The sequence below is a fragment of the Malurus melanocephalus genome, unplaced genomic scaffold (genome assembly GCF_030028575.1).
Source record: "Malurus melanocephalus ecotype Western Australia unplaced genomic scaffold, MMel_1.1 scaffold_70, whole genome shotgun sequence".
NCBI lineage: Eukaryota > Metazoa > Chordata > Aves > Passeriformes > Maluridae > Malurus > Malurus melanocephalus.
Window position 1 is genome coordinate 2,024,493 of NW_026623302.1, and position 26,025 is coordinate 2,050,517.

At 38.1% G+C, this 26,025-nt stretch overlaps 1 protein-coding gene across 4 annotated transcripts in view; it reads right to left on the reverse strand.

Annotated features, from left to right (window-relative positions):
- Positions 1 to 24,204, reverse strand: part of NUP58 (nucleoporin 58) — a 36,402-nt gene extending 12,198 nt beyond the window's left edge. For 2 of the 4 annotated variants that reach the window (XM_057366719.1, XM_057366717.1), the window contains exons 1-13: positions 23,898 to 24,204; positions 20,088 to 20,227; positions 18,781 to 18,816; positions 17,222 to 17,374; positions 16,070 to 16,204; positions 15,476 to 15,586; positions 12,761 to 12,785; positions 12,252 to 12,317; positions 11,316 to 11,490; positions 9,937 to 10,016; positions 9,159 to 9,277; positions 7,040 to 7,122; positions 3,902 to 4,103 (exon numbers count right to left, since the gene is read on the reverse strand). In XM_057366719.1, the coding sequence (XP_057222702.1) occupies positions 3,902 to 4,103; positions 7,040 to 7,122; positions 9,159 to 9,277; positions 9,937 to 10,016; positions 11,316 to 11,490; positions 12,252 to 12,317; positions 12,761 to 12,785; positions 15,476 to 15,586; positions 16,070 to 16,204; positions 17,222 to 17,374; positions 18,781 to 18,816; positions 20,088 to 20,227; positions 23,898 to 23,989 (1,417 nt within the window). In that variant the 5' untranslated portion in view covers positions 23,990 to 24,204. Of the gene's footprint in view, positions 1 to 3,901; positions 4,104 to 7,039; positions 7,123 to 9,158; positions 9,278 to 9,936; positions 10,017 to 11,315; positions 11,491 to 12,251; positions 12,318 to 12,760; positions 12,786 to 15,475; positions 15,587 to 16,069; positions 16,205 to 17,221; positions 17,375 to 18,780; positions 18,820 to 20,087; positions 20,228 to 23,897 lie in introns of all 4 variants that reach the window. The other 2 variants (XM_057366718.1, XM_057366716.1) reach the window with 1 other exon arrangement.
- Positions 24,205 to 26,025: the final 1,821 nt, after the last annotated feature.

The window sequence follows — 26,025 nt, forward strand, 5'->3', positions numbered from 1 at the left end:
TGCCTTAAGCTAACAAACTTTTCATTGAGCAACAGCAAATGGTATTTGTTGATTTTGTACCATAATGTTCTGAAGGTATAATCACTACTTACAGTTCTTGTAAGTAAACATAATCTTCAATAGCAAAAAACTAGTAAGACTCTTCGATGCCTAGAGTACTAGCAAGAAAAAAGTGGCACTTCTGGCTATTACAGGTACAAGACAAATTCTTTATAACAAGCATTTTAATGTTTTAAAACCTGATGTATTTGCCCTGTAGAGCACTTCAGTTTAATGAATTGGACCCATTACAAAGAGCCCAGACAGGTCAGACAGATTTCTGCAATTTTTTAAATCACAGCTGGTCCTAACAGTGAGCAAATTTAGCATCACAAATTTAGATCTGATTTTGACAAAGTAATCCACTGGTTAATTTTAACCAAGGTCAATATCAAACTACACAACAAAAATTTTAAACGCTATAAACATTTCAGTACCCTTTCCCATTAGCACTTCAATCTCATACTAAGTAAAGTTAAAACATAAAGTGTGCTAACAGCTTTATACTGCTTTGATTAATCTTGTACTTCACCAGTTAAGGAGACAGTGAGTACTTGGGGGGTTATTTCTAGAGGAGAAAAGGTGAGCTCAAACAGAAGCATTTTTTTACGGCAATTTAGCCAAAAAATACCAGTTGCAGCCTCATGCATTCACAGGTCTGAGTGCACGAGGCCTTAATTTCCTCTGAAATCTTTTATTGTAATCCCATCAATAATATGATAGGGAGATTAGCCACCACAACTTTAATTTTCAAGCTGTTCCAGATTGCTCAGGGAAACTGTTTAAAACTGTGGCTACTACTGCAGAAAAGCACAAGCAGCCTCACTGCTACCTATAAAGCTGTGCTCAGAATGAAAGTGCCAAACTATGGAGAAAGGTTTTATGTGTGCACAACCTAAGCATAATTTTAATAATTCTAGATTCAAAAAGCTGCACAAAAAATGTGCTTTAATGTGCACACCACAGTCCTGATGTTCTGATTATCCATCCCAGGTGAGCAGTGGAGTGCATTTTTGCTCCCTTTGTTCCATATGGCCAGGATTGAACTGGCTTTAATTTATTTCAATAGAAACCAGAAATGTCTTGGCATACAGAGAGAACACAGGGTGCGTATCTACACCTGGGAACAAGGGAAACACTCTCTGATCCTACAGCTCAGATGTAGCTACTAAACTTTTGACTTTTGAAAAGAAATATAAAATAAATTATTATTTAGCTTTTTCAGAGAAAGAGCACTAACTCTGAGTTAATCTTATTAAATACTAACCATGTAAACATCAAGTATTTTAAAAAAGAGACTAAGCATCCTGATCCCTCAGTACTAGAGTACTATATATTACATTTTTCACCAAAAACTTCAAAAGCCAGATTAATTTTGCTTTATTCTCATCTTCAAAAAAAGTAACAGCAGGTCAGGTATGAGACAGACATCTCTTACCCTTCCCTTTACATATACCTCAATTCATAGCCTTTTTTCTCAGAACCTTTTACCATCCCCCATCTATCCCACCCTCAGGATCTAGATTTTGCAAAGAAATATATGCAATTTTAACTTCTAGCAGATAGTATATCCAATTCATTACAACATAATACAAAGCTAAAACATGCAGCATTCACAGTCCTACTACAGCAAATGGCCATCTGAAAACTCAAACAACGGAAATCAAAAATTCCTGCAAAACTGAAAGAACAGATTCTTCTTTTCCAAAGCAAAAAGTGGCAGCCTTAAACTGAAATTAGGAAAAAGTCAAGCACTGAAATCAGTAATTTAGGAAAGCTATGAAATGTTCTCATATAACAAGGTTTTAGGACTTCAAGATATCTTTGAAATAGTTTAGGCTTGACTAATTCTACTTTTGGTCTAGAGGGAACTCAAAGTACCTTTTTTGTTCATCTAACGCAAAAGTTTCAAGTATTCTTAAAGTGCCACTCAGAACATCAATCTATTTCTATTTCTTCAGGTCCTCAAGTGAGTTGCACAGAGGGTTTAAGTATTCCAACTGAGTAAGTTGCAAAAGGACTGCTGTGTTCTTCTGTTGGTATGTCTGATATAAGTTAATGGCTTTGTTCTATCTGAATCACTCTTGTAGTTGGCACATCTTTAGTTTTTGAAATACTCTGTCCAAACAACCACGAAGAAAAGAGACAAACCGCAAACCAATCTTCACACAATTCCATTAGTTTCACTATAAAATGTTATAAAATATCTCAAGGTATAGAGTCACATTACCTCAGTTGTGTTGGTACAGGCCAATTCTGCCTCCTCTCTTCATTCCTATTACTAAGAGAATAGTCACAAAGTCATGCCATAAGTGGCATAAGTTTACTGAAGTTATTAGCAGTTCCTTTGAATCTGGACTAGGAAGTTCAGGAACTTCAAATCCCTCACCTCGATTCATGAAAATGCAGGAATGACTTTAAATGTGACATCTCAAGTGTATGACTTTCATTAACAACTAATCCTGTAACGACCATGGAGAGTCTTTAAAAAAAACAAATGTAAGACAAGGAAAAAGATTAAGAGTAAATTACTTTGGCAACATTAGGCTGCACAAGCCACACTACTACCTGTATTAAAACCATTGAAGTGTGACACTACATTAACTCATGTTTTCTGTTTAAAACCAAACTCAGTTGAAGGTGCCACAGCAACAAAATTTCCATGGATTAACAACAGCAACAGAAAGACTGTGGTCTATGACTGAAATTCTGAAAAGAAGTAGTTCATAAGATTTTTTTGTGCTCAAGATAGTTTGGCATGTTTATGATTTAAACCCATCTCGCTGCTGTTTAGAAGGGCCGGGGCTGGAAGCACATTGTATTTCTCTCAAGAAAAGGTAAGGACAGTCTAATCATGTGTCAGACTTAAGGTGGTTGTTGCGTATGTCTCTAATTAAAATAATTCAAAAATATCACTGCTGTTACAAGACCAGAGACAGTACTATTATGACTTTCAGTACACCTATGTAAATAACACTTTAGAAAATTAAAGGTAGAATGAAGTTACCTATACTTTTCATAAGTTGTTGACATAGATATTTATCCCTATTCAAGTAAAATTAAATGGAATTTACCTTATTTCTGTTCAACGATGACATAAATTGAGTTGTCTGTATTCTGAAATCCCTCCTAGGGAGGGTTGGTTAGTATAATAAAGTCAATTAAGGTGCCTTAAGTTATTTCCTTTGCCATATGTATCCATTCTTTATTAGCATTGGGTCATGCATTTCTTCTCTTTTGGTCATCCTCTTACTCACATGCACAGGCAGAACTACTGACCCATTCTACTTTCTCTACTGATTATTAAAAAAAGCAGAATGGCCAGCAAAAACTCATCCAACATCATATTGACAAAGGACTTGGCTACAAAATAAGCCAGGCATCTGACTTCCTACTCTGCAGAAGTTTGCTTCATTATCCTTCCTGTTCTACAGCATTTTTTATTTTACAGTTCCAAAGTGCTATATAAAAATGCATTATTAATTTTATATAAGACAGTATGCATTTAGATATTCTCTCCTCACTGATTTAAAATAATTTACTGTAACAATACAATTTCTGGAAAGAGGCTATACTATGCGTATTCAGAGATGTTAGTTAAAAGTGAAGACTCACATTCCAAGGGGTAAGTTAGAACAATACAGTAAATATCACTAATACAAGTAAATTCACATGATTAAGTATCTGTTGTATAATTATTGCTAAGTCTACCCTGCATTTCTCTATCGGCTATGTATCAGTAACTTCGCTCAGCACAACATTGAGATTTTTAGTCTAACACAAAGGAAGACTTCATAGAAAATGTTACACGAATTTACTATTGTCGTAGCACTAATAATCTATAACTTGAATGCACTCAGACCTGTAGCAGGCTGTTGCTGCTGAGTAAGTGTTGCAGCCATTGCAACGGCTGCTGCATTTGGTATGTTGCTGAAAGGGGTTGGTCCAGTGGTAACACGTGGCGCGCTTTGCCACTTCTTAGCTTCTGTTCGTCTTGCCTCAAACACATCCATGGCATCTCCCAGAAAGCTTTTCCTGTAGCCAAGATATTGGTCTTTGAGCATCTGAATGGGGGGAGGAAGCCATTTTAGTACCATGTATTTAACATAAACACTTAAGGAAAGAGACACTGAGTTATAAATAACGTTTCCTAAAAGAACAAAAAACCCCACAAAAAAGCAAACCAACGAACACCACCATCAAAACAAACAAGAAACTCCCTCTAAAACCCAAAAAACCTTATCAGGCTATGAGCTAGAGAGAACTGTTTTGCAAAAGCTACAGCCAGAATAGATTCCTTACTTAAATTCTGCAAAGTTGTCAAGCATAACTGGTACCATTTGCTATGTTAGCTTAAGTCTTTCAACATTGGTGTAAATCACAACTCAATTTGTATCACTGTACTTAGTTGACCCAAGAGGCCAAATAAAGCCACATTACCTTGCAAAATAACATTGTTTTCTTAAGTGCTACCCTTTCTCCATGGAGTCTGGTTTTGCTCCCTTATCACTTTCACCTGTGTTTCTTTCCTTCCTTTCACTCTTGCATTTCTTCTTAGCAGAAAGCTGAAGAACTTACTAAAATTTTAGTACTCTCTTGTTTCTGATGCTTTCTACTAGCAATGTAACACAGTACAAATGTAACAGATCATTCTGCCTTAGGGTAACTAGTAGCCCAAATCTGCTGTGTCATGCCTCACCTTCCCTTGCCTCTGCCCTTAAGCCCCTCAAAACCCCGCCACCTTCTCTGGCAATACCAGCTTGGCTTGTTCAACATGAACAATTTCTGTCTGTCACAGCTGAGGTAACTGTGGATATCTTGCATAACAAAAAAAAGAATAAATAGCTTTAACTAGATTTATTTAGTTTATTTACCTAGAATTATTTCTGACTTACAACAGAAAATCTTTAAAATGCAATAGATTCACTGAAGGACAACAGTTTCCAGTTTATGGAAGGCATACTATGTCCTGTGTTCCGGGCTAAGCATTTGCTTGTTTCCTCAAAGAGGAGTCTATGGTCCAAAAATTCTGATGCAGGATCTGAACAGCTGTAATCACAAACCTACCAGTAACAACAGGAAGCATGCAAAGAATGATCCCATTATCACATCAGAAATGCTGTCTTTGAAAAGACTTGTAGAAGTCTGATGGGATTTAATACAATGCCATACTGTCTGCTTTAAGAATTGACAAATGCCAGTASACATCGTAGAGCAGTTCTTAAGGCTAAGCTATGTTGGTAATTTAATGATGTTACATACTCGAATTGGGCCCAAGTGCATTTTACTTCTTGCTGACCTGAGATACAGAATGCATTTCTATGTTCATACAAGATATATTCAGCAACTAACAGTGTGCAAAGATGTTTTAAGCCATGGAGCTTTTTTTTTTACAACTTTAAACCACTGAATCAAAGTGTATGTGCAAACTGAAAGCCTACATCAGGCAAAGAAATGAACTGTGATCACAGCTCTGCCTTCCACAAACTGTATCACAACCATCACATAAGGCAGAGACCACAGCTTCGAAACTCTCTCCTCTTCCAGCATCTTGTAGCTGATAAACTAAAACAGATGGTTACCGCAGATTCACTTGAACAGTGCAATCATCTTTCTGTTTTTTGAAGCTTTATTTATAAAATGATTTCCAAAATATCAGCATCCATATGAACCCATCAGATTAAACGTAAAAAGAAATTTCCCTGAAGAAAAATCCACAAACCATCCCCTTAATTTTGGACAACGGAATTTTATTATAAACTGAAGAAAGGTCTTTCCTCTTCAGGTACTCAAAGGTACTGAAGATACCATTGCTTACATCTGCAGACTAAATCAGCTGCTCATATTTAAGAACAGAAACACATCACCACAAAGACCACTGCACAAGTTCAGGCTTCTCTCAGATCTCAGAAACCATGAAGCCTGAAGACACTTGGGATAGTTTTGGGGTGATTCTGTTGAAAATATGGAGGAGCTGATATTTTCCGTACCTGGCAGCAAAACTGAATTAACTAAGAGCAGCACAAGTATTTGCAGGTATTTGCAAACCAGTTAGTATTTTTTCTGACAGAAGCAATGAAATGCAAGGAATTAAGATCATACAAGATCCTCAGCACTCATGAAACCCGATTTTTTCTGAATAAAAAGTTTCAGATGTTTAAAGAACTAGCAAATGCTGTGCAGAAGCAGCTTAGAGAAGGAAACCAGCAGAGGATTTAACAGAATTATTTGCATTAAGGAAGTCACTTAGGAGAAACAATTTCAAACACTTGTACTCCAAGTTTGTTTGGTTTGGTTTGCATTTTTGTAGCTAAGGACTCCAAAGCTTTCAAGAAAAATCATGGACTGGAGGACTGATATTTTGTCAACATATCCAGAACTGTAAATGGAAAATGGAAATTGAGTGAGTGGCAGTCTGTGATGGCAAAACCAGGCCTAATTAAGACCTTTGATACATAAACTTTGATACACAGTCTTTTCTTTTTCCTTCTACAAGTACGACTAACTATGAAAACAAGGTTTAAACACAACAAACTAGACAGAACAAAACTTTAACCAAAATTCTTTGATATGCTGAAAAATCTCACATATGGAAACTTACTTTTTTTTTCTCCTGTTACCTATTTGAGCAAGAGCAGACTTAGATCATCTTTGCTTGAGATCAAGAGATCATTGGGCAAAAATCAAAATACACAAGCATGAGCTCAGAGACAGACATTTTAAGGATAGGGATTAAATTAAAAACATTTTCTAACTCAAATGATTATGGTCAGTTGCTGTCATCCTATTAGAAAATACTTCAATTGAAACCTCAGTTCAACAAAAGCTACTTTTTAAATCAAAGCACTTTTCCAGGACAGTTAGAAAAATCTTAAAAGCAGCCAATTTAGCAGAAGGACAAAAAAAGAATACTAAAAAGAAAACCTGAAGATGTATTTTCAAAAAAATTACTCCTTGAAGTAATACAGGAAAAATGCAGGAACACATCAAAACGACATACCTTTACATTTTCATGTATTGACTGAAGTTGTGCAGCTAAAGCTACAAATGTTTGATAGATTTTCTGCATAGCCATAGACAAATCTGTAAGAAGCATATAAAATATCAGTAAGTGACAATCAACAGAAAAGATTTAGTGTTTACACCAGAGTAAGAAACTCACCCAAAACCCATATACCACACAAAGCACAATTGCATGAAATACACAATTTTGCAGCAATTGGGTGCCATAAATCATACAAGGACTAATTTTTAACAGGGCTTCAAACTTTATTTTGAAAGGTACTCTTTTCTCATATTTATTTTTATATACATCGTAAAGGGTTTCCTATGACTCTATTATTCAGCAAAGCCAAAATGTAAGATTTAAACTAATTCCACCTAATTACATAGGAACAATTTTTACCTCCTTGGCTTTTACCTACATATAGTTAAATCAGATTTGCTCCTATTTGTATATATTTTCCACTCTTTTTGACTTAAAGCATAGTTAAGTGATTATTTTGTCAGAGATAGCAGTAGAATGGAAGCTTTATTTAAAGGCATAATTAACAAGTATACAGAAGCATTTAACTTGGCTCTACCCACAAGCATATCATAATCAGAGAAACACAACAGGGAGTTTCTTGCCTACAAGAGTCTTATATTTAGGATATCCTATTTCCCACAGAGATAGAAAAGTATTTTCAGGACATTAACCCAACATTTAAGGCAGAACTTCAGTACCAAAGGGAAAATTTCAAAGGTTTTGGCAGAATAAGTAATCTGCTGACAAAAAAGTGCTCTTTTTAAAGAAGTATTGAAACAAGGTACCAAAGTGAAAGACAGGAAAGTGCCAAAATGGTGCTTTCATTGTGGAAAGATCAGCTCCTGCGTTTCCTCTGAAGGATGCATAGAGCCTTCTGAAATGCATGTAGTAGCTATCAAGCTCTTGAAGGTGCATAGGTCTAGCAACAATTCTCAAATTGAAAATGTTAGCCTCTCCATAGGGGAATTTCTCTCTTGTAAAACAGAAAAGCTGTAGAGTCAATCTTGTGGAGGTAGTAGGAGTATCTAGGAAGACTGGCCACAAGATTCCAGACAGTATTAATAAGTTGCCTCCAGACTGACTACTGGACATTTCAAAATTTTCAGGACATTCTGAGTCATGGAAACCTGCATGGCAAAGGAAGTTTTTCTTGTACGGTAAAGGCTACCTATGCAACAGACTGTTGATTAGGTCACCAGATCACTGCTGACAATATGCTCATACTGGCACAATACATCGAGCCTTGCCTACACAAGCAAGAAACCTTTCAATTACAGCAGAAACTGCTGAAAAACAGTAAGAAAATCTGTGAAGGCATCTGTCTCACAGTCCTGATGGACAAGAAGATCACACAAAGATAGAGAACCCTCAGGATTCAGTAGATCTTTCATTATGGAAGCTAAGTCTAGACAGTCCTCTTGCTTTTTGACATATAAGGTCCAGAAGTCTGTGCCCCATCCTGTGATGGCAAGATGTACCATTTAGTACCAAAAGACAAGCACTTGAAATCACTGCTTATTGCAGGACTCGTACCTAAAATGGCCCAAATGATAAAACTGTCTATGACCACAGGAAGACTACTGTCCAGTGGTCAGAATTCATTGACCAGATTTTCTCAAGATTGAACAATGTGGCAGCAAACACTACTAAATTTTCTCAGTTGGTCAGAGCTGAAGGAAATACCAACAAGCTCCAAATTAAGGAAAAGTTCTCATTTTTATCTGGTGCTGACAGGGCAGGCACCCATATTTGCCTGGTCAGAAAGCTCAGTACAAGACAAAAGGTGCCACACATTAGCTAGATGCAGAAGGGAGGGAGACATGGATGTCAGAACAAACAAGGCTTAAAAATCTCAACTCAGGAAATGGATCCATCCTAAAAAGCTCAAGAACCTCTATGAATGGAACCTTTAATCCAAGTCTTCACCCTGAACGCCTGCAGAATTTATCTGAACACTGATTTGTTCAGCATTTCAAATGAAAAAAAATCCCCAACAGTAGCAAAAGCAGAGAGAGATTAATTAGTAAGTTTTCGTTATGGTGTAAGTTTGCTAAATTGTTCATGTACAAAAGATTAGAACTGAAACATTTACCTTGTGGGGTTATGTGTGAATTATTTGCTTGAGTAGCAAGATGATTTTCTAGTTCTTCTATTTGTTGCCTGTACTGCTGCAGTTGTACTTCAAACTGTTCGACCAAGATTCTGAAGTAGCTAGATGAGTAACACAATGAAATTGTATGATTAAACTTTACTAATTTGTTTAAATTTTTTTCTGATCTCTATTAGCTATCAATTCTCAATTAATTGCATAGTTAGGTCAAATGACAGTCTTAACGTCATTCTACAGCTGGAGAAAGAGTGAAGATTATTTATCATGTCTAAGACATAAAGACAAATTAAGTGAAGAAATAAAACAATGTTTCTATGAAGCACTCCATATAAATGTTACAAGGTGCAGGGGAAAAAGTATTATGAAGTTCACCGAATCTTAAAACAGTTGGGTTGAATTAATGACCTTGAAAGGTCCCTTCCAAATCCCCTGCCATAAGCAGGGACATCCTCAATGAGATCAGGTTGCTCAGAGCCCTGCCTAACCTGTCCTTGAATGTTTACAGGGACAGGGCATCCAACGTCATTGGGCAACTTCTACTTTTACCAAACTTACAGAAAAAGTTTCTTCCTTGTATCTAATCTGAATCTGCCCTCTTCAGCTTAAATCCATTGCCCCTGTGATAACAGGCCCTACTAAAAACTCTGTCCCCACCTTTTACACAAGACCCTGTTAAGTACTGAAAGACTGCAATAAGGTTCTCCTCAATTTTTCTCCAAGTTGCATTATTGACTATTTTGTATGAATAACAGCAACTTACTCTGCTGGGGCTGTATTTTCATGCTGAAGCCCAGGAGGAGTTTTCTGTGTTCGCAGTGCTATTTCTGCATTCTTTAGCTCCTAAATACATAGAGAAAATTAATAAATAAAACATAAGGTTCTGCATGAAGTGTTCAAAAAGAAAAATGCTAGGATTCCATTCTTGCTTCTCATAAAGTATTTTCTTCATATATTTAACACTGTGATGAGAATTTGATCAGAATTTCTCCAAATTACAGACTATCAGGAAGTTGAAGAACTGCAAATACCAGCCAAAGTTTGGGGACAGAACAAAAGACAGCACATACTCAAAGCACATTAAGTGCTCCCAAGTTCAGAAAATACTGCACTAAACTGTCAGAGATGATATTTTTCTCTTGCACTTCAGAAATATTATAATTATTGAGGACTAGTGGGGAAAAAAATCAACAGTCAATGTCAAGGAAGTAACACACCTAAAAGAGAAAAAATAGGACAAAACAGATTATTTTTATTTTTTAAAAAAATATAAACTAGTTTAGAAAAATGCCTCTCTATGGAAATGATCACATTATACATGCCAATTACAGCTTACACTTCTGCTTAGTACTTCCTAATAATTTTACTATTAAGAATTTCTCAGTGTCCGGTTTTGGCTTTATACTCAACCGCATCATGTACAGAAATATGAGAATATCATTAACAAACTTTTGTTTTCACAGAAAACCGTTGGCAAGGTGCAACTGCTGAGTAAAAGAAAAAACATCAAATTTTTGACTTGAGAATAAAGGATCACTTATTTATATTTCAAGTAGCCTTGATATGCTAGATGAAATAAAACGTGCTATAGAACTTAATTTGCAAAGTGTCTGCATCAGAACTTGAGCTCAGACTGTACAGTTAAGACACAGACTGGTGCCACAGTTGAGACTCAAGTTCCCTAAGTGAATATTACTGCTAATCAAAATATTTTGGTCCCTGAAACTTTATGGAGTAGTTTGGGATTTTTTCCTCCAAAGTTATCAGAGGACAACATATTTGTATTTTTGCTGCTCCAGAGTCCATCGTGTTGTTACAAATGTGTCTTCAATAGCAGCTGAATCTATTACTGAAACTGAATTAAAGTGGACACACATTCTCTTTCGTTGCCTTTGCTACATAGGAATACTTTCCTAAATAGAAGCCATTTTACTGCTGTTGTAATTATCAGAAAATACTGACATCACATATTTCAGTTTCCCCAGTAACTTCAAATAGATCAGAAGTAATTCAATTTTTCCTTCTGTTTACAACTGTTTTAGTTGGGACACATGTTAACCTGACTCATAAAGAAGGCTATCTAGTCTATATGAAAGAATCAACATACAAACTCTACATAACGAAAGTTATAATCAATTATACCTGTGCAGTTTCAACTTTCAGCTTGTCAATATTAAGAGTGTTTCTCTGTAGTCCACTGGCAACTACAGAGAGAAGTTGTTTCAAAGCTTTAATGTCTTCTTGTACTTTAAGCATTGCTTTAGAGGACATTCTACTAATTTCTTCCTGAACTTGCTTTTGTTCTTTCACAAATTTCCTGGGGAAGGTAAAAAGATTGGGGTGGGGAGGAAAGAAACATAATATATTGAACCTGAAGTACCAAAGTGTTTACCTCTTGGTCACAATATTTAAATAGCAATTAAATTTATTTTTCCAAAACCAAGCATTGAAGAGTAAAATTATTGTATGGCATAATACTATCTTAACTCCTAGCATGCTAAATTGTAAAAAATCAAACCAAAACAAAAACTATCTCCCTCTGCCAAACTCCTCAACTTTAAATAGCAAGTGTTCAAAAATGGTATGCTGACCCTTGACAAACAAAGATATATATAATGTTATATGTATATGTATATGTAATACAAACATATATGTAAAAGCAATCATCAGTTTGAACTCACATGTACAATGCATGCAGCCTAGTCTACAAACCATTTCCTTCCTGCCCAAGGGAAGACTCTTTTACAGTTTTCTATTCCACAGAAGATCCATGATGCACATGCAACATGGACATAAGGTTCAATCCTTACTATGCAAGTGCAACAGGCTTAATACTCCAAGAGAGAGATGTTATGGGCACGTTGTTGAGCAGACCATTTGCATAAATGCATGAAAAAGTGAGACTTGAAAAAACAGACTAAGACTTCAGCTACTAGAACTATTCATCCATTCTGTTCCCAAGGCTGACCTGCTGATGAATTGTCCTTCGTGCAGCCTGCAGGAACATGTTGTCACAGAGCATCAACATTGTACAATACTTTAGCTAATCAACTATCATAAATAAAAATCACTACTTACTGTAGATTTTCTACATCTTGACATATTACTGGAGGTAGATTTTCATCCTTCAGAGCTTTGCTATCTCTATGAGAGACAATGAATATTTAGATGGTGCTTTAACACTGTCAAACATTTTTTCATGACTACTAAGTATCACTAAAACATTCAAGAGTGATTACACAGTTTTGCACCCATTGCATGAATGTTGCAACTAAGAATGATTTGGATTAATGCATGCACATCCTACGCCAGGGTCCAAGCCTGTGGTGTAAGCATTGTATATGTTTGCAGAAATCACTTTTCAGACCCGATGATCAGTCTACAGCAGATGCCAGATAAGCTGCAGGTATTGCACTTCAAGGAAGAATTGCAGTGCTTAAAATCATGATCAATCATTACTAAATTGCCCATATTGCAACTGCCAGCTATGCACATCTTTTTTCAGTATCAAATCAGCAGAAAAGCTAAAATACTTGTTTAGCAGTTTTCTATTAAAACATGGAACATAAAGAAAATTTGACACTTACTCTGGTCTTGCTCCTGTTCTATCACCTAAAAAAAAAAAACAACTGTAGGTCATAAACAAAGCTTTGAAGGACAAACAAAGAAATCTTAATGATATTTTAAGGAATGACTACAATCTACTTGATTTCTCCTGATAAGCAAAACAGACTAGGCTAGCCATAAAATAAAGGATCTTTTAATTTACACCCCCTTCAGAGATAACTACTTTTTCAGGAACAACAGTTCAACATCTGGGGTGCTAACTTCATGGAACTTGGAATAACAAACCTCTTGTGTCATTATACAAGTCACTACAAATGCATAAACAATTCCAGTTGCGTAAGAAATTTGTTTCTGCTTATGCAACCACGACTCACATCCATCTGCACCCACAAAACATTCAAGTGTTTGAATTCAGCAATGGCAGTCTCAGATACAAAGGCAATGAATGTTTGCCCACCGAGCTTCCATAAGAATTCTGTTACTGCATTAAGTCCAGAAATGAATGGGATTTTACAGAACTGAAAATGTTACTGCTTACCTGCCACCTACACACTCTTAACTACACACCTGTGGAACAAGATGCCAAATGCCTCTAAGTGACAGAAAAGATGGTGAGAACACCATCATGAATAACACAGAGCACAACTACTTCTACTTACCGATGTGGCAATTATTGCATTCCATACCACAATGGTCTGCTATAGGAAGAGCATGCACTCAGCCCAAGAGAAAGGCTTCATCTTATTCAGCTAAATCCAATTCACACCCTGTCAGTGCCACCAAGGCAGAAAGCAGCTACGTAGTTAATGCTACTACCACAGATGTTTAAAGCTACACAAGTCAGCGCTCCTGCCAGGAGAAACTACTACTTTTAGAAGGAACATCTCTTTAAACTGTTTGCAGACTCTGTCACCAAGTACCTTAGACCAACTGCACTCACAACCATTCCCTATGCCTCCTGCTAAAGGGAAAAAAATTACGCAAAATTAGGGGAAAAAAGTACAGAGGACTTCTTTCTCTGCTGATAATCAAAAAAATAGGCAGAAAACTAAATACACTTTGCTTTTGCATTCCAGCCACCTTTTTTGTTTGTGTTACTGTATATCACAATACTTACAAGATATAAATTTGCCACCAGATTTTGTTACTTTCCAGGCAAGTAAGTGCTACAGATTTCACTTTTTTTAACATTGTCTATAGCAACAGAAGAGGAAAATAAGTATTAGAACAGAGCTTTTTTCCCTACAGCCATATTTTAAAGAAATCCTAGATGGTCAGTTTTCAGAAGCAAAAACTTTTATAATCAGAAGAGAGAATACAAGTGCTAGTCCCTATCTGTCCTATGATTCCTAGGGCACTTTTCTTTCATAGCCGTATCACCTCCTTCCCTTTCTTCATGTGGAAAAGGGAAATAAAAACCTCAAAACCACCACTCTCAAATCTTAATGCAGTTCCTCATATAGTAATACAAACAACTGCACTGACAGAACTAAGTAGCAGCACACAGGTAGGGATATTTATCAGGGCTGCTTAAGCCAGCACTTGCCATTTAAGGAAACACTTCTGAATTAAAACCACAAAAAACATAGTCTCCTTTGACATCTCCCACTGCTTAGCTAAGGGTGCTCTGCTCATCTTGACAGCAATAGCCTAACTCACCCAATTCCAATATACAACAAATAGGGGAATTCGGGTTACTTAATTAAGTTTCCACCCTGAGAGGTGAACAAAACAATACTACTACCAAAGTTGATTTTGACTCTGTGGTTCTCTGGTCCTTATTTTATGATACTTGTATGTCATGGAAGTGTTATGATATATTATATCTTAGGACATCCCCTAAGTATGAGAGCTTTTTCATTACTCCAAGTTTCAGTAATAAATTCCAAAATCAATCAACATCCTGCAACCGAAGAGCACTTCAGCTTTAACAGTCAATGACCTATCTTCTACAAGTAAGAACTATCTCTCCACAAATTATGCTACACTGTAAAGATGGTTTAATAGAGTTTATATATTTTCTTCTCTTCTAGTTACTGACATAACTAATTCAAAATGTCAGTCCTGAATGAAATCAAGAGGTTAAATTAACAGTACTGATTCCTCAATAAAAGCAAAGCAAATTAACAAGCATCCATGTGTCAATGCTCAATATTCCTTTACTTCGGTACTTCAAAACTACCACAGAAGTAAAGTTTTTTATAGCTGGTTTAAATAACGTGACAGAACATATCATATAGAACTACACATCACCAGAAAAGCTTTGAAGATAACACCTAAGATTAGGACACTTAAGTTGTACAGGCTTTCAAAAGAAAAAAACAAGTTTAAGATCTGTTACAGCTGGACAACACCAGTTTCGAACCAGTGCTTTTCATATTTGGAACACACTACTTACACATAGCTCTGTTCCCCCCTCTAGTGACCATCTGACAGATTTCTGCAGAAATCAGCAATGGCATCTCAGCAAGCAGCCCTGGTTCACTCCCAAAAAGCTGAGGGATTCAGATCCTCAAACTTATACTTATTTTTACATTAATTAATATTATATTGCATTTGCAAACATGATCTTGTTCTTCTGTACAAGTGCAATATCTAATGAATGAAATGCCTTGTAAGAGGGAAGAAGCTAAAGATTCAACTTCAATTCCACACTCCTAACCCAGTGAAATAGTCTTTACTGTAGTGTTCTGATAATACTCTCAACTTAAAAAAAAAAATTAAAACAAACATACTCTTTTTGTCTGAAGAGCTACTAAAATCAATGCCACCAAGACCTTCATTGGCAGTAGTTGAAGGAGCCGCAGTTGTCCCCAGAGTCAAACCCAAAGCATTCTGTCCAAGTCCTACAAGAAATCCAAACAGCATTTTTGCATTTTGCAGTGTTATCAAGACTACAGCACTGCACAAATTCTTTCTCTAGAGGCGGAAAAGAAAGGAAGCCATGAAATAACACAAACAGTGAAAGATTTTATTCAGACCAAAACTTGTAAAAAATAAGCCTTCCATTTCTCCCCAGATAGTCATATATCATTGCCCTCTCCCCATAATTGGCTCAACGAAGTTGATCATATATGGTAATGACAAAGATTTCCCTGCTTTTATATTTTTAAAAAGCAAGTACAAATGAATTTAAGAATAAGAAAGGAGGCAATTATTTCAGTTTCATTTTTATTGTCCATGGATAGCAACATTGTTTTTAACCGTGACACTATTAAAAACTACACTCCCACATTGCAAGACCTTGTGTAAACTATATCTTACATTACACAATCACACATTAATGTCACTGTTTTGAGACAGGAGGAAAAAACCAAAATAACTTTCACCTGTTGCTGCTGCGCTTGTATTCTGGAAAAGTGAACCACCTAAGCCTGCTAAAGCTCCTCCTAAGGAAAGGCCTGTGGAAGCAGTTGTAGTTGGAGCAGTTGTGCCACCCAAATTTAATGTAAAGCCAGTAGTTCCTGCAGAAAAAGGAAACCAGCTTCATGCAGACAATTCAATACATCCACAGACAATCTGAAACAACTGAAAGGTCTGAACAGATTATCTTTATCATAATTGGATAATGAGTGTTTTTATTTCCTGCAGATTTTTCAAATACAGCCATAGCCTTTGGAATTATGTTATTTTGCTTTACAATCTCACAACCCTAATTAGTCCGTATTTACCTGCAACTACACCAAAATTCTGGCAGTTGCCCAGAACACTATAGAATCTAGAAACTGGCACAGAATTTATTTTACAGCGTAATTGAACTAGTAAGTGACACTGATTTTTATATTAAAATGCTGACATTTTCTTCTTTTATGTTTAACATTAAAATATTTACACAAGACATATGAGACAATAACATTTCAGGTAGTCTGAGCTGCCTTCTGGAATGAAGCATCTCAACTTTCAGCAGTACAGGGAAGAACTGAGTAAACACGAAAGGCACAGTGAACAGAAGGCACAGAAATTTGGGCTCAAATGCCTTCTTCCAAGGTTAAGAAAAATGAACTCTGGCCTCAATTACCACCAAGCAAGGCACAGTTCAGCAGAGTTAAATATGGTGGCAGGTGTATATCAGTATGACAAGTCATCTGGAAAAGCCTTATTTTCACGACTAGTTAACCATTTTAGGCCATCTGCAACAGGTAAACATTTTCCACACTTTGCAGCTGCACAATAGGAAGCTTTCAATCTTCAGCGGGGTTAGAATAACAATAAGAAAAATAATTTTACATGATGGATCAGCTCATGCCACACTTCTAATGACTTACATTATATGCAGTCACTACCACTAGGTAAGCTGACCATAATTCTATATATATTAAGGTACTCAAATTTAGTACTCGAGAAATCCAACTAACCCCTTTATTTAAATACCACAGGATTACCTAAGTAATAGAAAAATAGATCTAAAACTGTTATACAATGAAGTTTTATTGCTAGCAAACAAACAGAAAATAACCCCAAACCCCTAAACATTTTCTTACCTGCTGCAGGAGTTGATGTAAGGGCAGATGATAATGAGAGGCCACCGGCTGAGGTAGAAGTCACAGGTAAAGCAAATGGCGTGGCTGAACCTGCAGGTTTGTTGAAACCTAAACTAAAGCCTGTGGTAGCTGCTGATGTGGTGGCAGGCGTGCCTAAAAGAAACGCAAAACCAGTTAACACTCTTGAAACATTCTGTTTGAGAATTAAAGCTAAATTCACCACCTCTTCTGCATCTCATTTAACCATCATGAGTGACACAGCACAAAAGACTACTTGCATCAAGTAACATATTCCATAGAACGTTAAAAAAAATGCAGTGGTTTACATCAATTGCACAGGCATTTTTACTTTAGAATTCCTAGGGATCCAGTGGGCTTTAATTCTGGACTAGCAATTTTATCTAGTAGCAATCTTAAAACTGTATAAAAAAAATAAGAAAAGCTTCCACCAAAAACATCTAGTAGATAACAGAACATTGGTAAATAAGCTATAAACAATACTGTTCAAAATACTGACAAGTTCTCAAATGTGCCTACTAAAATGAATGCACATGGCCTTTCAATTTGTAAAGAAGAAAAATATGTTATTCCCTCAAAGTTTGCCCTCGAACCTTTTTGAAGTAAAACAAATAACTTCCACTTCCTGCTGTTTTCATGGTAAGAACACATTTCACATTCTAGAATCCCCATTCCAAAGTAAAGGAGTGTGCATATACATAAATAAACCACAACAGCAAAAACATACTTCGTATTCTCAGTAACTGCTGTCTCTTTTGGATGACATCATTTCATCCAGCTGGTGAAAAGAATTAATGCTCATCTGCATAGTACAGAGTTCCACGTATGATTATGTATCACACAGTGTCTTCTAGGTTAGCAGTGCTCCTCCCTTCTTCTGCCCATGTCATTTGCTTCTTAATTCAACACTATTTTTCCTATTTATTCATAGTATGGCTTCTAATTTCTTTGACTACAGTGTCTTGTAGCACCTTCACCCCTAAAATTTGGGATTGTCAAACTCAGTTTCTCCTCAGACCTCAGCCGCTGTTTAAAAAGAAAAAAAAAATCAAAACCAAGCTAACAACCTACATACTCCTGTATTTCTAATTACAGCTGCAAAATGGTCACCACAGATGGATGAGAGAAACAAAAAATATTCTCGAAGTCTGTTCCCAGCTCAACCCTCTTAATTCTTCTAAAAGAGGTAACAGAGGTATTCACACAGAGTTCACCAGACCAAGAAATACTGCATGAATAATCTTTTGACAACATATCTCCCTCCCCTCTGCTGAAGGATGAAACTCATAAGGGGTATGTAAATACCAAGTCCAACTTTGGACTATCACTGTTGTACAATAATTGAATTATCCTTTAACAGGTAACAGTCTCCAGAACTGCAGGGCTCCATTCTCATTTGGACTGCAAAGCAAACTACAATTAGGAGAAACCTGCAATGGAGAAAAAGCTCACATATGATAACTAACTATACATTACAAGATAAACTTGTGTCCACAGGTTTTTTTGTCTGTATAAGATTCAAATCCAAATTAGGTCCTTACCTAACGTCAGTCCTGTAGCAATAGTTGTTGCTGTTCCTGCTTTAAGAACAAGAACAAATGAACAAGATGAGAACAGTAATGGAAGACCACAGAGAAGTTATGACAGTAAAAAACATTCAACAATGCAACATTTTAAGACAGCTATTAAACAAGTTTTTTTCTGTAACATGTTGAAAATAAAACATTAACAGAGAAAACAATACTAGTAAGCACCAGCAGCATAAATCAAAGCACAACTGACTTCAAAAACTCTAGTTTTTCTTTTTAAGAAGCTGCTAACAGTGAAGTTGATGTTAACAGCAAATTGTCTGAAATTTCAAATAAATAAAGGTAAGAAAAATGAAAGCTAGTATTTCTATCAAGTATTTTTTTCATCCACATGGTAGTACATAATATCAGTATGTAAACCAGCAGATTTGCAGCATAATGAAGAGGATTATTGAGTCTAAAGTCCTCGCAAAATCCTGTGTCTTGGTTTAGGGTTTCTGCCCCACTTGTAACTTAAAGAGATAATTCTGGACACAGTGTTAGGCCATTTCATATTTTAAAAGCCATATGATTAGATTATCAAAAGAATCACTGAAAGAAAATTAGCCCAATTTAGCCAACCACAGTAATATAAGCTTTCAATCTATTGCTGAATTTATTTTTAGTTGATTGGTTTTTAAAGCTTTCCCCATCTACTCATATAAGCATATAAGAAGAAAAGAATAATTTTATCTAGCAATATTGCAGCAAAGTAAAATGTATTGCGTTATGCCTGGTTGATGGCTGAAAAAAAACTCCCCCGGTCATTAAAGTTTTACTCTTTTGAACTCCATTACTCCTATATAAAACTGTATGTTCATAGGCTGAATTAGAAACCTAAGAAAATGCTCAATTCCTTCAGGTGTACTGCATTAAAAATCCCCAAACAAAACCAGAAATATTTACTACTGTAGGCTTATAAGCACTGCATTACAAATGCAATCTCTCAATGTTTTAAAGTATTTTTTAAAATCTAACTATACCTCAATCTTTAAGTCAATTTTGAGCTTCCTGAATGAAGAGTTAAGATTTCTAAAATACATCAGGATTCTCTGGTAACTGCATTTGTGTTTCCACCACACTGGTACTGCATAATTCTCAATCAATGATCTTCTAAACTGCTCAATGAAGCAGTTTTATAAAATTGTGCAACTAATATTTTGAGCTACAGAACTACTGTAAAATAGTAAACACTTTAGGGTGACCCAGTTCTTTGACTACATATAATTTATTTCTTCACTGCTGAATCTGAAATCTGCTGTACAAGAATTATTTTCTACCTGTACTGGTGCTTCCCAGTGTAAAGCCAGTGGTTGATTTTGATCCAAAAAGTCCACTCCCAAAGCCCAGTGAAGGAGCCGATGTAGTTGCTGTAGCAGTAGAAGAGCCCAGAGTTCCAAAATTAAGTCCTCCTGTTGAGCTATTAAAAAATGAGACTATTAGCAATAATTCTATTTCAGAATGAAAACACCCCCCATTTCAATTTATTTCCAATGCCATCATTCACTTTCCCAAGCCACAAACAATCCACTTGGACAAGACAGAGTCCAAGCTCACTGCCACTGATCATAAAGAGGGAGCCCATCACCCTCTTTCCTGCCACAGCTCTGTAACTCCCATTGCATCCCTGACACTAACTCCAGCATTTGTTCAACTGCTACTGAGCTGATAGATCTTGCTAGAGCACTTGGAAATTTAACCTTTTCTCTGTTACATCATCTCATTCGTTCTGCCTAATTATTCTGGCTGTACTACTGAAACGGGAGAATACATGCTAGAGGAAGCACAAAGATGGTAACAAATTTGCATGATCTTTTCAAAGCAGGTTACAAGTCCAATTAGTTACCTCTGACTAGAACCCTCAACCAGTGCTGCTTTCTTTCATTAAGTGATGATAAACAGAGACAAAGAACCCTTCACACCAACAGCACAACTTTACCTATCTTATCATCAAAACACACTGAAGCAAAACACATTGAACCAAAATGCTATCCTTTCGCACAGGTGCTAACCACATGCCTACTGTACTTTTTCTGACTGTCAGAAAAAAATCTTCCAGACCTATTTTTACAGGTGAAGAGGAAGAGAAATAACACAGAATCAGATCAGTCATTACTAGGAAATCAAAGGCTTTAATAGTTCTTCTGGGTAGCTACCCAAGTTAGAGATTTCATGTCAAATAAAGAATGAGCTTTACAATTAGCACAGAACAAAGGAGAATACAATAATCATGGTTATCTCCAACCAATGCAGTTACAGGTATTAGCACCCAGATGAGTCTATGGTTTGAAAAATTTTGTTCTTAATTGATGAAAGACCAGGTGAATAATTTATTTGTAGTAACTTCTGAGTCCCATTTGTGAGCCTTTTAGAAACAAGGTTAAGTTTCCATAAACACATTTTGCATAAGTACAGCAGCAGTACTGAAACAAAATGCAATTCAGACTTCAGGCTAGTAGCTGTCAAAGACTTTTATCTTTCAGATGTTCAGTATTCCCATTGTTCCCTTATCTCCTCTCTTTTTTTGTTGGATGGAGGGCAGCTCATAAAAGAACAAGTTAAACACAAAAGTAAATTCTTAAAAAAGGGTACAATTAGCTCTTGAATTAGAACTTTTCAAACTATCTATAAAACTGATCATGGCAAGCCCAGCTGGTTCAAAAGTAGGTGTGAGTTATTTTTAAAGCAATAATTCAGGAAGCAATGGCCAAGAAGTTTGGAAGGACATAGACTCATTAACTGTCCCACAGATTCCAGAGCATTTCAGCTGTCTTTACTCCCAAAATTTCGACATACCAAACTGCAGCAACATGACATAAATGCTTGTAAACGTATACATGCAATATGGTGCTTCTCTCACTAGTCAAAAGGTTATGTATCTCCTCTTTTTTTTTCCAGTACATGGTTCTTCTGTGAAAGCTTTTTGTGTTATAGCATTTCCACAGAAGAAAGCTAAAGTACAAACCACAATATTCAGCACTATAGGAGGACCAAAAAAACCCAAATCAAACCAATGAAAATAAAATGAAGTGGCATTTTTTCAAGGTAGAAAGAACCCAAAATGTAGGAACAAAGTAATGGCAGCATTCTCACCAGCAGGAGCAAGTCTGGGCCAGAACAACACAGATGGAAGGAAGAGGAGCTCAGGTCACTGAAGTCAGAGCTCTAGAATTAGAGTCTGGAACTCTAATTCTAGAACTAGAATGAAGCAATGCACCTGGCTAAAGCATATGATAGAGAACACCAAGTAAAAAAGAGTGCAAGTACCTGAAAGGCTACCAGCGCAAAGCAGGAATTAGATAGGCTTGCATGTCACAGAGGCTTTCAGCCACCAGAATATAATCTCTAGTTACACTGAGGAATAACATTTATGCTTGGACTAGACAATAAAATTCCTTTTTCCCCAACACCTGGCAATATCATCTTAGAACAGCTTCTTCTTACAGTTTCAAATATATTCTCAAGCAAACTTCCTCACAGGCATGCTCAAGAAGCAGAAAAAGGCCCCTTCCCCTGTGATTCTCCCCGACCAACGGCCCTGAAGACTGGTCCTGCTTGCAAGAGTAAATAAATACATAAAAATATAAAGCACTATACTGCTATTACTTAACACCTATTAAGCTTTTTCTGAGAGGTAAAGAAGGCAGCTAGAACACAAAAAAAAACCCCAAATCAAAATATTTAACTTCAATAGGCGGTTTTCAACAAGTGCAGATCAATAAGATAAAAGAATTTCCCTTATTTCAGTATACTTAGAAGAACGGTTTTGAATGAACAAGTATTATTTTAACTTGCTTATTCTACCTTAGGAAAGCAAAAGAGCTACACCTCTTTAAGAAGCCCACAACATAAGCTTTACTGTAGAGTTAAAATAAACAAGCAAACAAATAAAAAAACTACCACGAGAGAAAAAACTCAAAATCCTCAAATCCCCAAATAAGATCCCCCAAAGAACAAGAAGAAGTAACACAAGAAAGTCATCAATCTGTCATGACCACTACATTTACATTATTATGAGGAACTCAGAATACTTGTTCCCTCTCTTATGGGCTTCCAAAGAAGCAATACTGCCATTTAATCCAAGAATTAAATGGACAACCTTTAGATCCAGACATCCTGCTCTCTCTCTCTCTCTCTCAATATGCTATTTCCTGACGTTTCTCAGAAGTGTTTCCAAATGTATCTCCGTAAGTGAAGCTCTCTTGAGCAGAGCCCCCGTCCACTGACCTTACACTACGGTGATAGATTCTGCCTGATCATGTTTGGGAAAGTCTCTGACACGAGGTACCACAACAGTTCAAATCTTCAACAGAGGTGCAACAGTAGGCAGGTCAGATTAAACAGGCTCTGCTAGTCCAGTTGTGTGAAAACAAATAGAAAACGGGAAAAAGCCCCACCAACAAGAAAGACTTACCTGTTATTCTGAGAAACCAAAATCATAATGATTTTTGTACAGACCCTGTCGTATATCACATTCACATCAAAGTTCTCCTTTCACTCCAAGATACGGTACACCAAACACAAGGTTATTTTTGTCAGAAAACGTATGATTGAACCTAACTTCAAAGCATATACAGAACATCACTTCTGGACACTGAACATGTGGGTTCTGATATCAGCGTGCTCCACGCCGCGCACACGAACTCAGGCTGACTCTGAGAGAAAGCTAAATGCAAGTACGGTTCACATCTTGCTTCCTGAGCAGCAGGGTGAACCGTGAAGGGAGACATCCAAAGCCAAACCAAAGCACAATGAGAAGAGCAACTCCCTTCATTATTAAAAACAGATTGCTTCCTGCGTCTATGCAGAAGGCGCAGGTCGGGACGGAGACAAGGCAGGGAGGCCGCGGCAGCCGTTTCGCCCGCGCACCAAGTCCGCGATAGGAATGCCGAGCCCCGGGACCCTCGGGGAGTGGGCGAGGCGCCGAGATATGAGCCCGGGGCATGACTCGCTCCCACATGTACGGGCCGCCCCGACCCTCCGCACCACGGGGGCCTCGGCTCAGGCAGGGCCCGAGCCCGCATGGCAGCCCCAGGCCGCGGGGGGCTGCCGGCATGGCCGAACTGAGAGGGCTGGGGGCGCCGCGTTACCTCGGCGTGGCGGTTCCGAAGGAAAAACCTCCGCCTGTTCCTCCTCCTCCCCCGGCGGCCGCCGTGGAGCCGAAGGAGAAGCCCGCAGACATGGCGGCAGCGGCGGGAGCAGCAGGAGAGCGGGGCCGAGTGCCGGCAGCGAGGGCCGGGTCGGTGGGTGAGTAGGTCGGGCGGCCGGTCGGTGGTCGTGGTGTCGCGGCCCCTCAGCGCCGCATCGCGCCCGCCATCATCCCCAGAGCGAGCGGCGGCACCGAGCGCGCGGACGGACGCCGGCCACGCTCCCCTCCGCGCGCCCGCCGCAGTGCACCACGGGACGGCCCGACGGCCCTTAAAGCGACAGTAACGGCGGGAGTCGGGTGGGAGAAGCCCTTTGCGATCGTCGCATCAAGTCCACTGGCCCATGGCACTGAGTGCCATGTCGTCCCTTAAACACCTCAAGGGACGGCGACTTGTCCACGGTTCTGATGTTTAATAATGCTTTTTGGTTTTTGTTTTTTTTTTTTTTTTTTTTCCCTTTTTTTTTTTTTTTCTGTGAAGAATTTCCTGCTGTTGGGAGGTTCTGGAGTTTGGGTTCCAGGTCCTTCCAACCTGAACCTCCCTGATGCAGCTTAAGACTATGTCCTTTCACCCTGTTACTTGTTACCTAGGAGAAGAATCAGATCCCCACCTGGCTACACCCTCCTTTAAGGAAGTTGTAGAGAGTGATAAGGTCCTTCCTGAGCCTCTTTTTCTCAAGGCTAAACACCCTCAGCTCCCTCAGCTGTTCTTATTCAGATTTGTGCTCCAAACCTTTCCCCAGCTCGGTTGCCCTTCTCTGGACATGCTCGAGCCCCTCAATGTCTTTCTTGTAGTGAGGGGCCCAAAACTGAATCCAGGATTTGAGGTGCACACTGTTGTCTCAGGTGCAGCCACAACCAGCAAAGCATTGCCAGTAGGTTGGGGAAGGCACCCCAATGAGGCCACACTTTTGCACGCAAGACTTAAACGCCATTCATATGAGGAAAGGCCAAGAGAGCTGGCAGTCTGCATCTTGGAAAGGCTCGAGGGGAACCTATATAATAAACATAAATTCCTGAAGAAAGGGCTCAAAGAGGCTCTTGCTATTGGTGCCCAGTGACAGGATCAGAGGAGGTGGGCACAGACTGAAATATGAGAGGCTTCATCTTAACATCAGGAAACACTGCTAGAGTGACTGAGCACTTACTAGGTTGCCCAGATAAGTAGTGGTGGAGTCTCCATCTTTAATGATATTTAAAATCTTCCTGGACATGGTATTGGGCAACTGGCTCTGACCGGCCCTGCTTAAGCACACAGAGCCTGGACTAGGCACCTACAGAGACAACAAAAAGAACTATCTTCCAGGAATATCCCCACGTGCAAGACTCACAGACTGAAGCAGAAGCCTAGGTAAACAGGAATGGCTCATTTCCCACACACCTACTGTCACCCTGTTGTTAGGAAGATTAATCACAATGCCAGAGGCTTATGTCCAAAAACAAGACAGAGAAGTCCGGTAACCTTATTTGAATAAAGGGAGAAGCCATGGGGCATTTCCCATGGGGTCTCTGAAATTGTTGGAGGACACAATCCCTTTTTTATCCTAAGTTCCCATTACCTTCCTCCTTTTCCCCATTGTTGAGGTACTTGGAAGGTACAGACTTCCCAAATCACGTACTCTGTGCCCTCCCTTTAATACGCACCTCAGTTTTGTTATATAAAGAAAGAAAAAGAAACTGTTCATAATTCTACTAAAACTTTGTTCTTTTTCTCTAGGTTCAGGAATTTAACATGGCCTTGGTTGAGTAACAGTCTGCATTGATTAGAAACATTTTCTAGAACTAGTAGTTTTTTCTGTTACTTCACTCTAAGTTCTTATCTACAAGCAGATTCACATAGTCTGTTTGAAAAGACACATTCAGCTTATTCCTTTCACCATTATGGGATCCAGGGCCTTCTTCCCTCTGGGTTGGCTGCCAGGCCAGGTTTCATGGCCAGCACTGAGCCTCGTGGCTCTCAGAACAGCAGCCACAGCTCTTCCTGCCCTACGAATCTTACAGGAAATCCCTGGGGCACTGCAGGACACAGCGTAGCGCTGTTCCTCCCCGGTCTGCTGAAGCCCCCTGCCTGC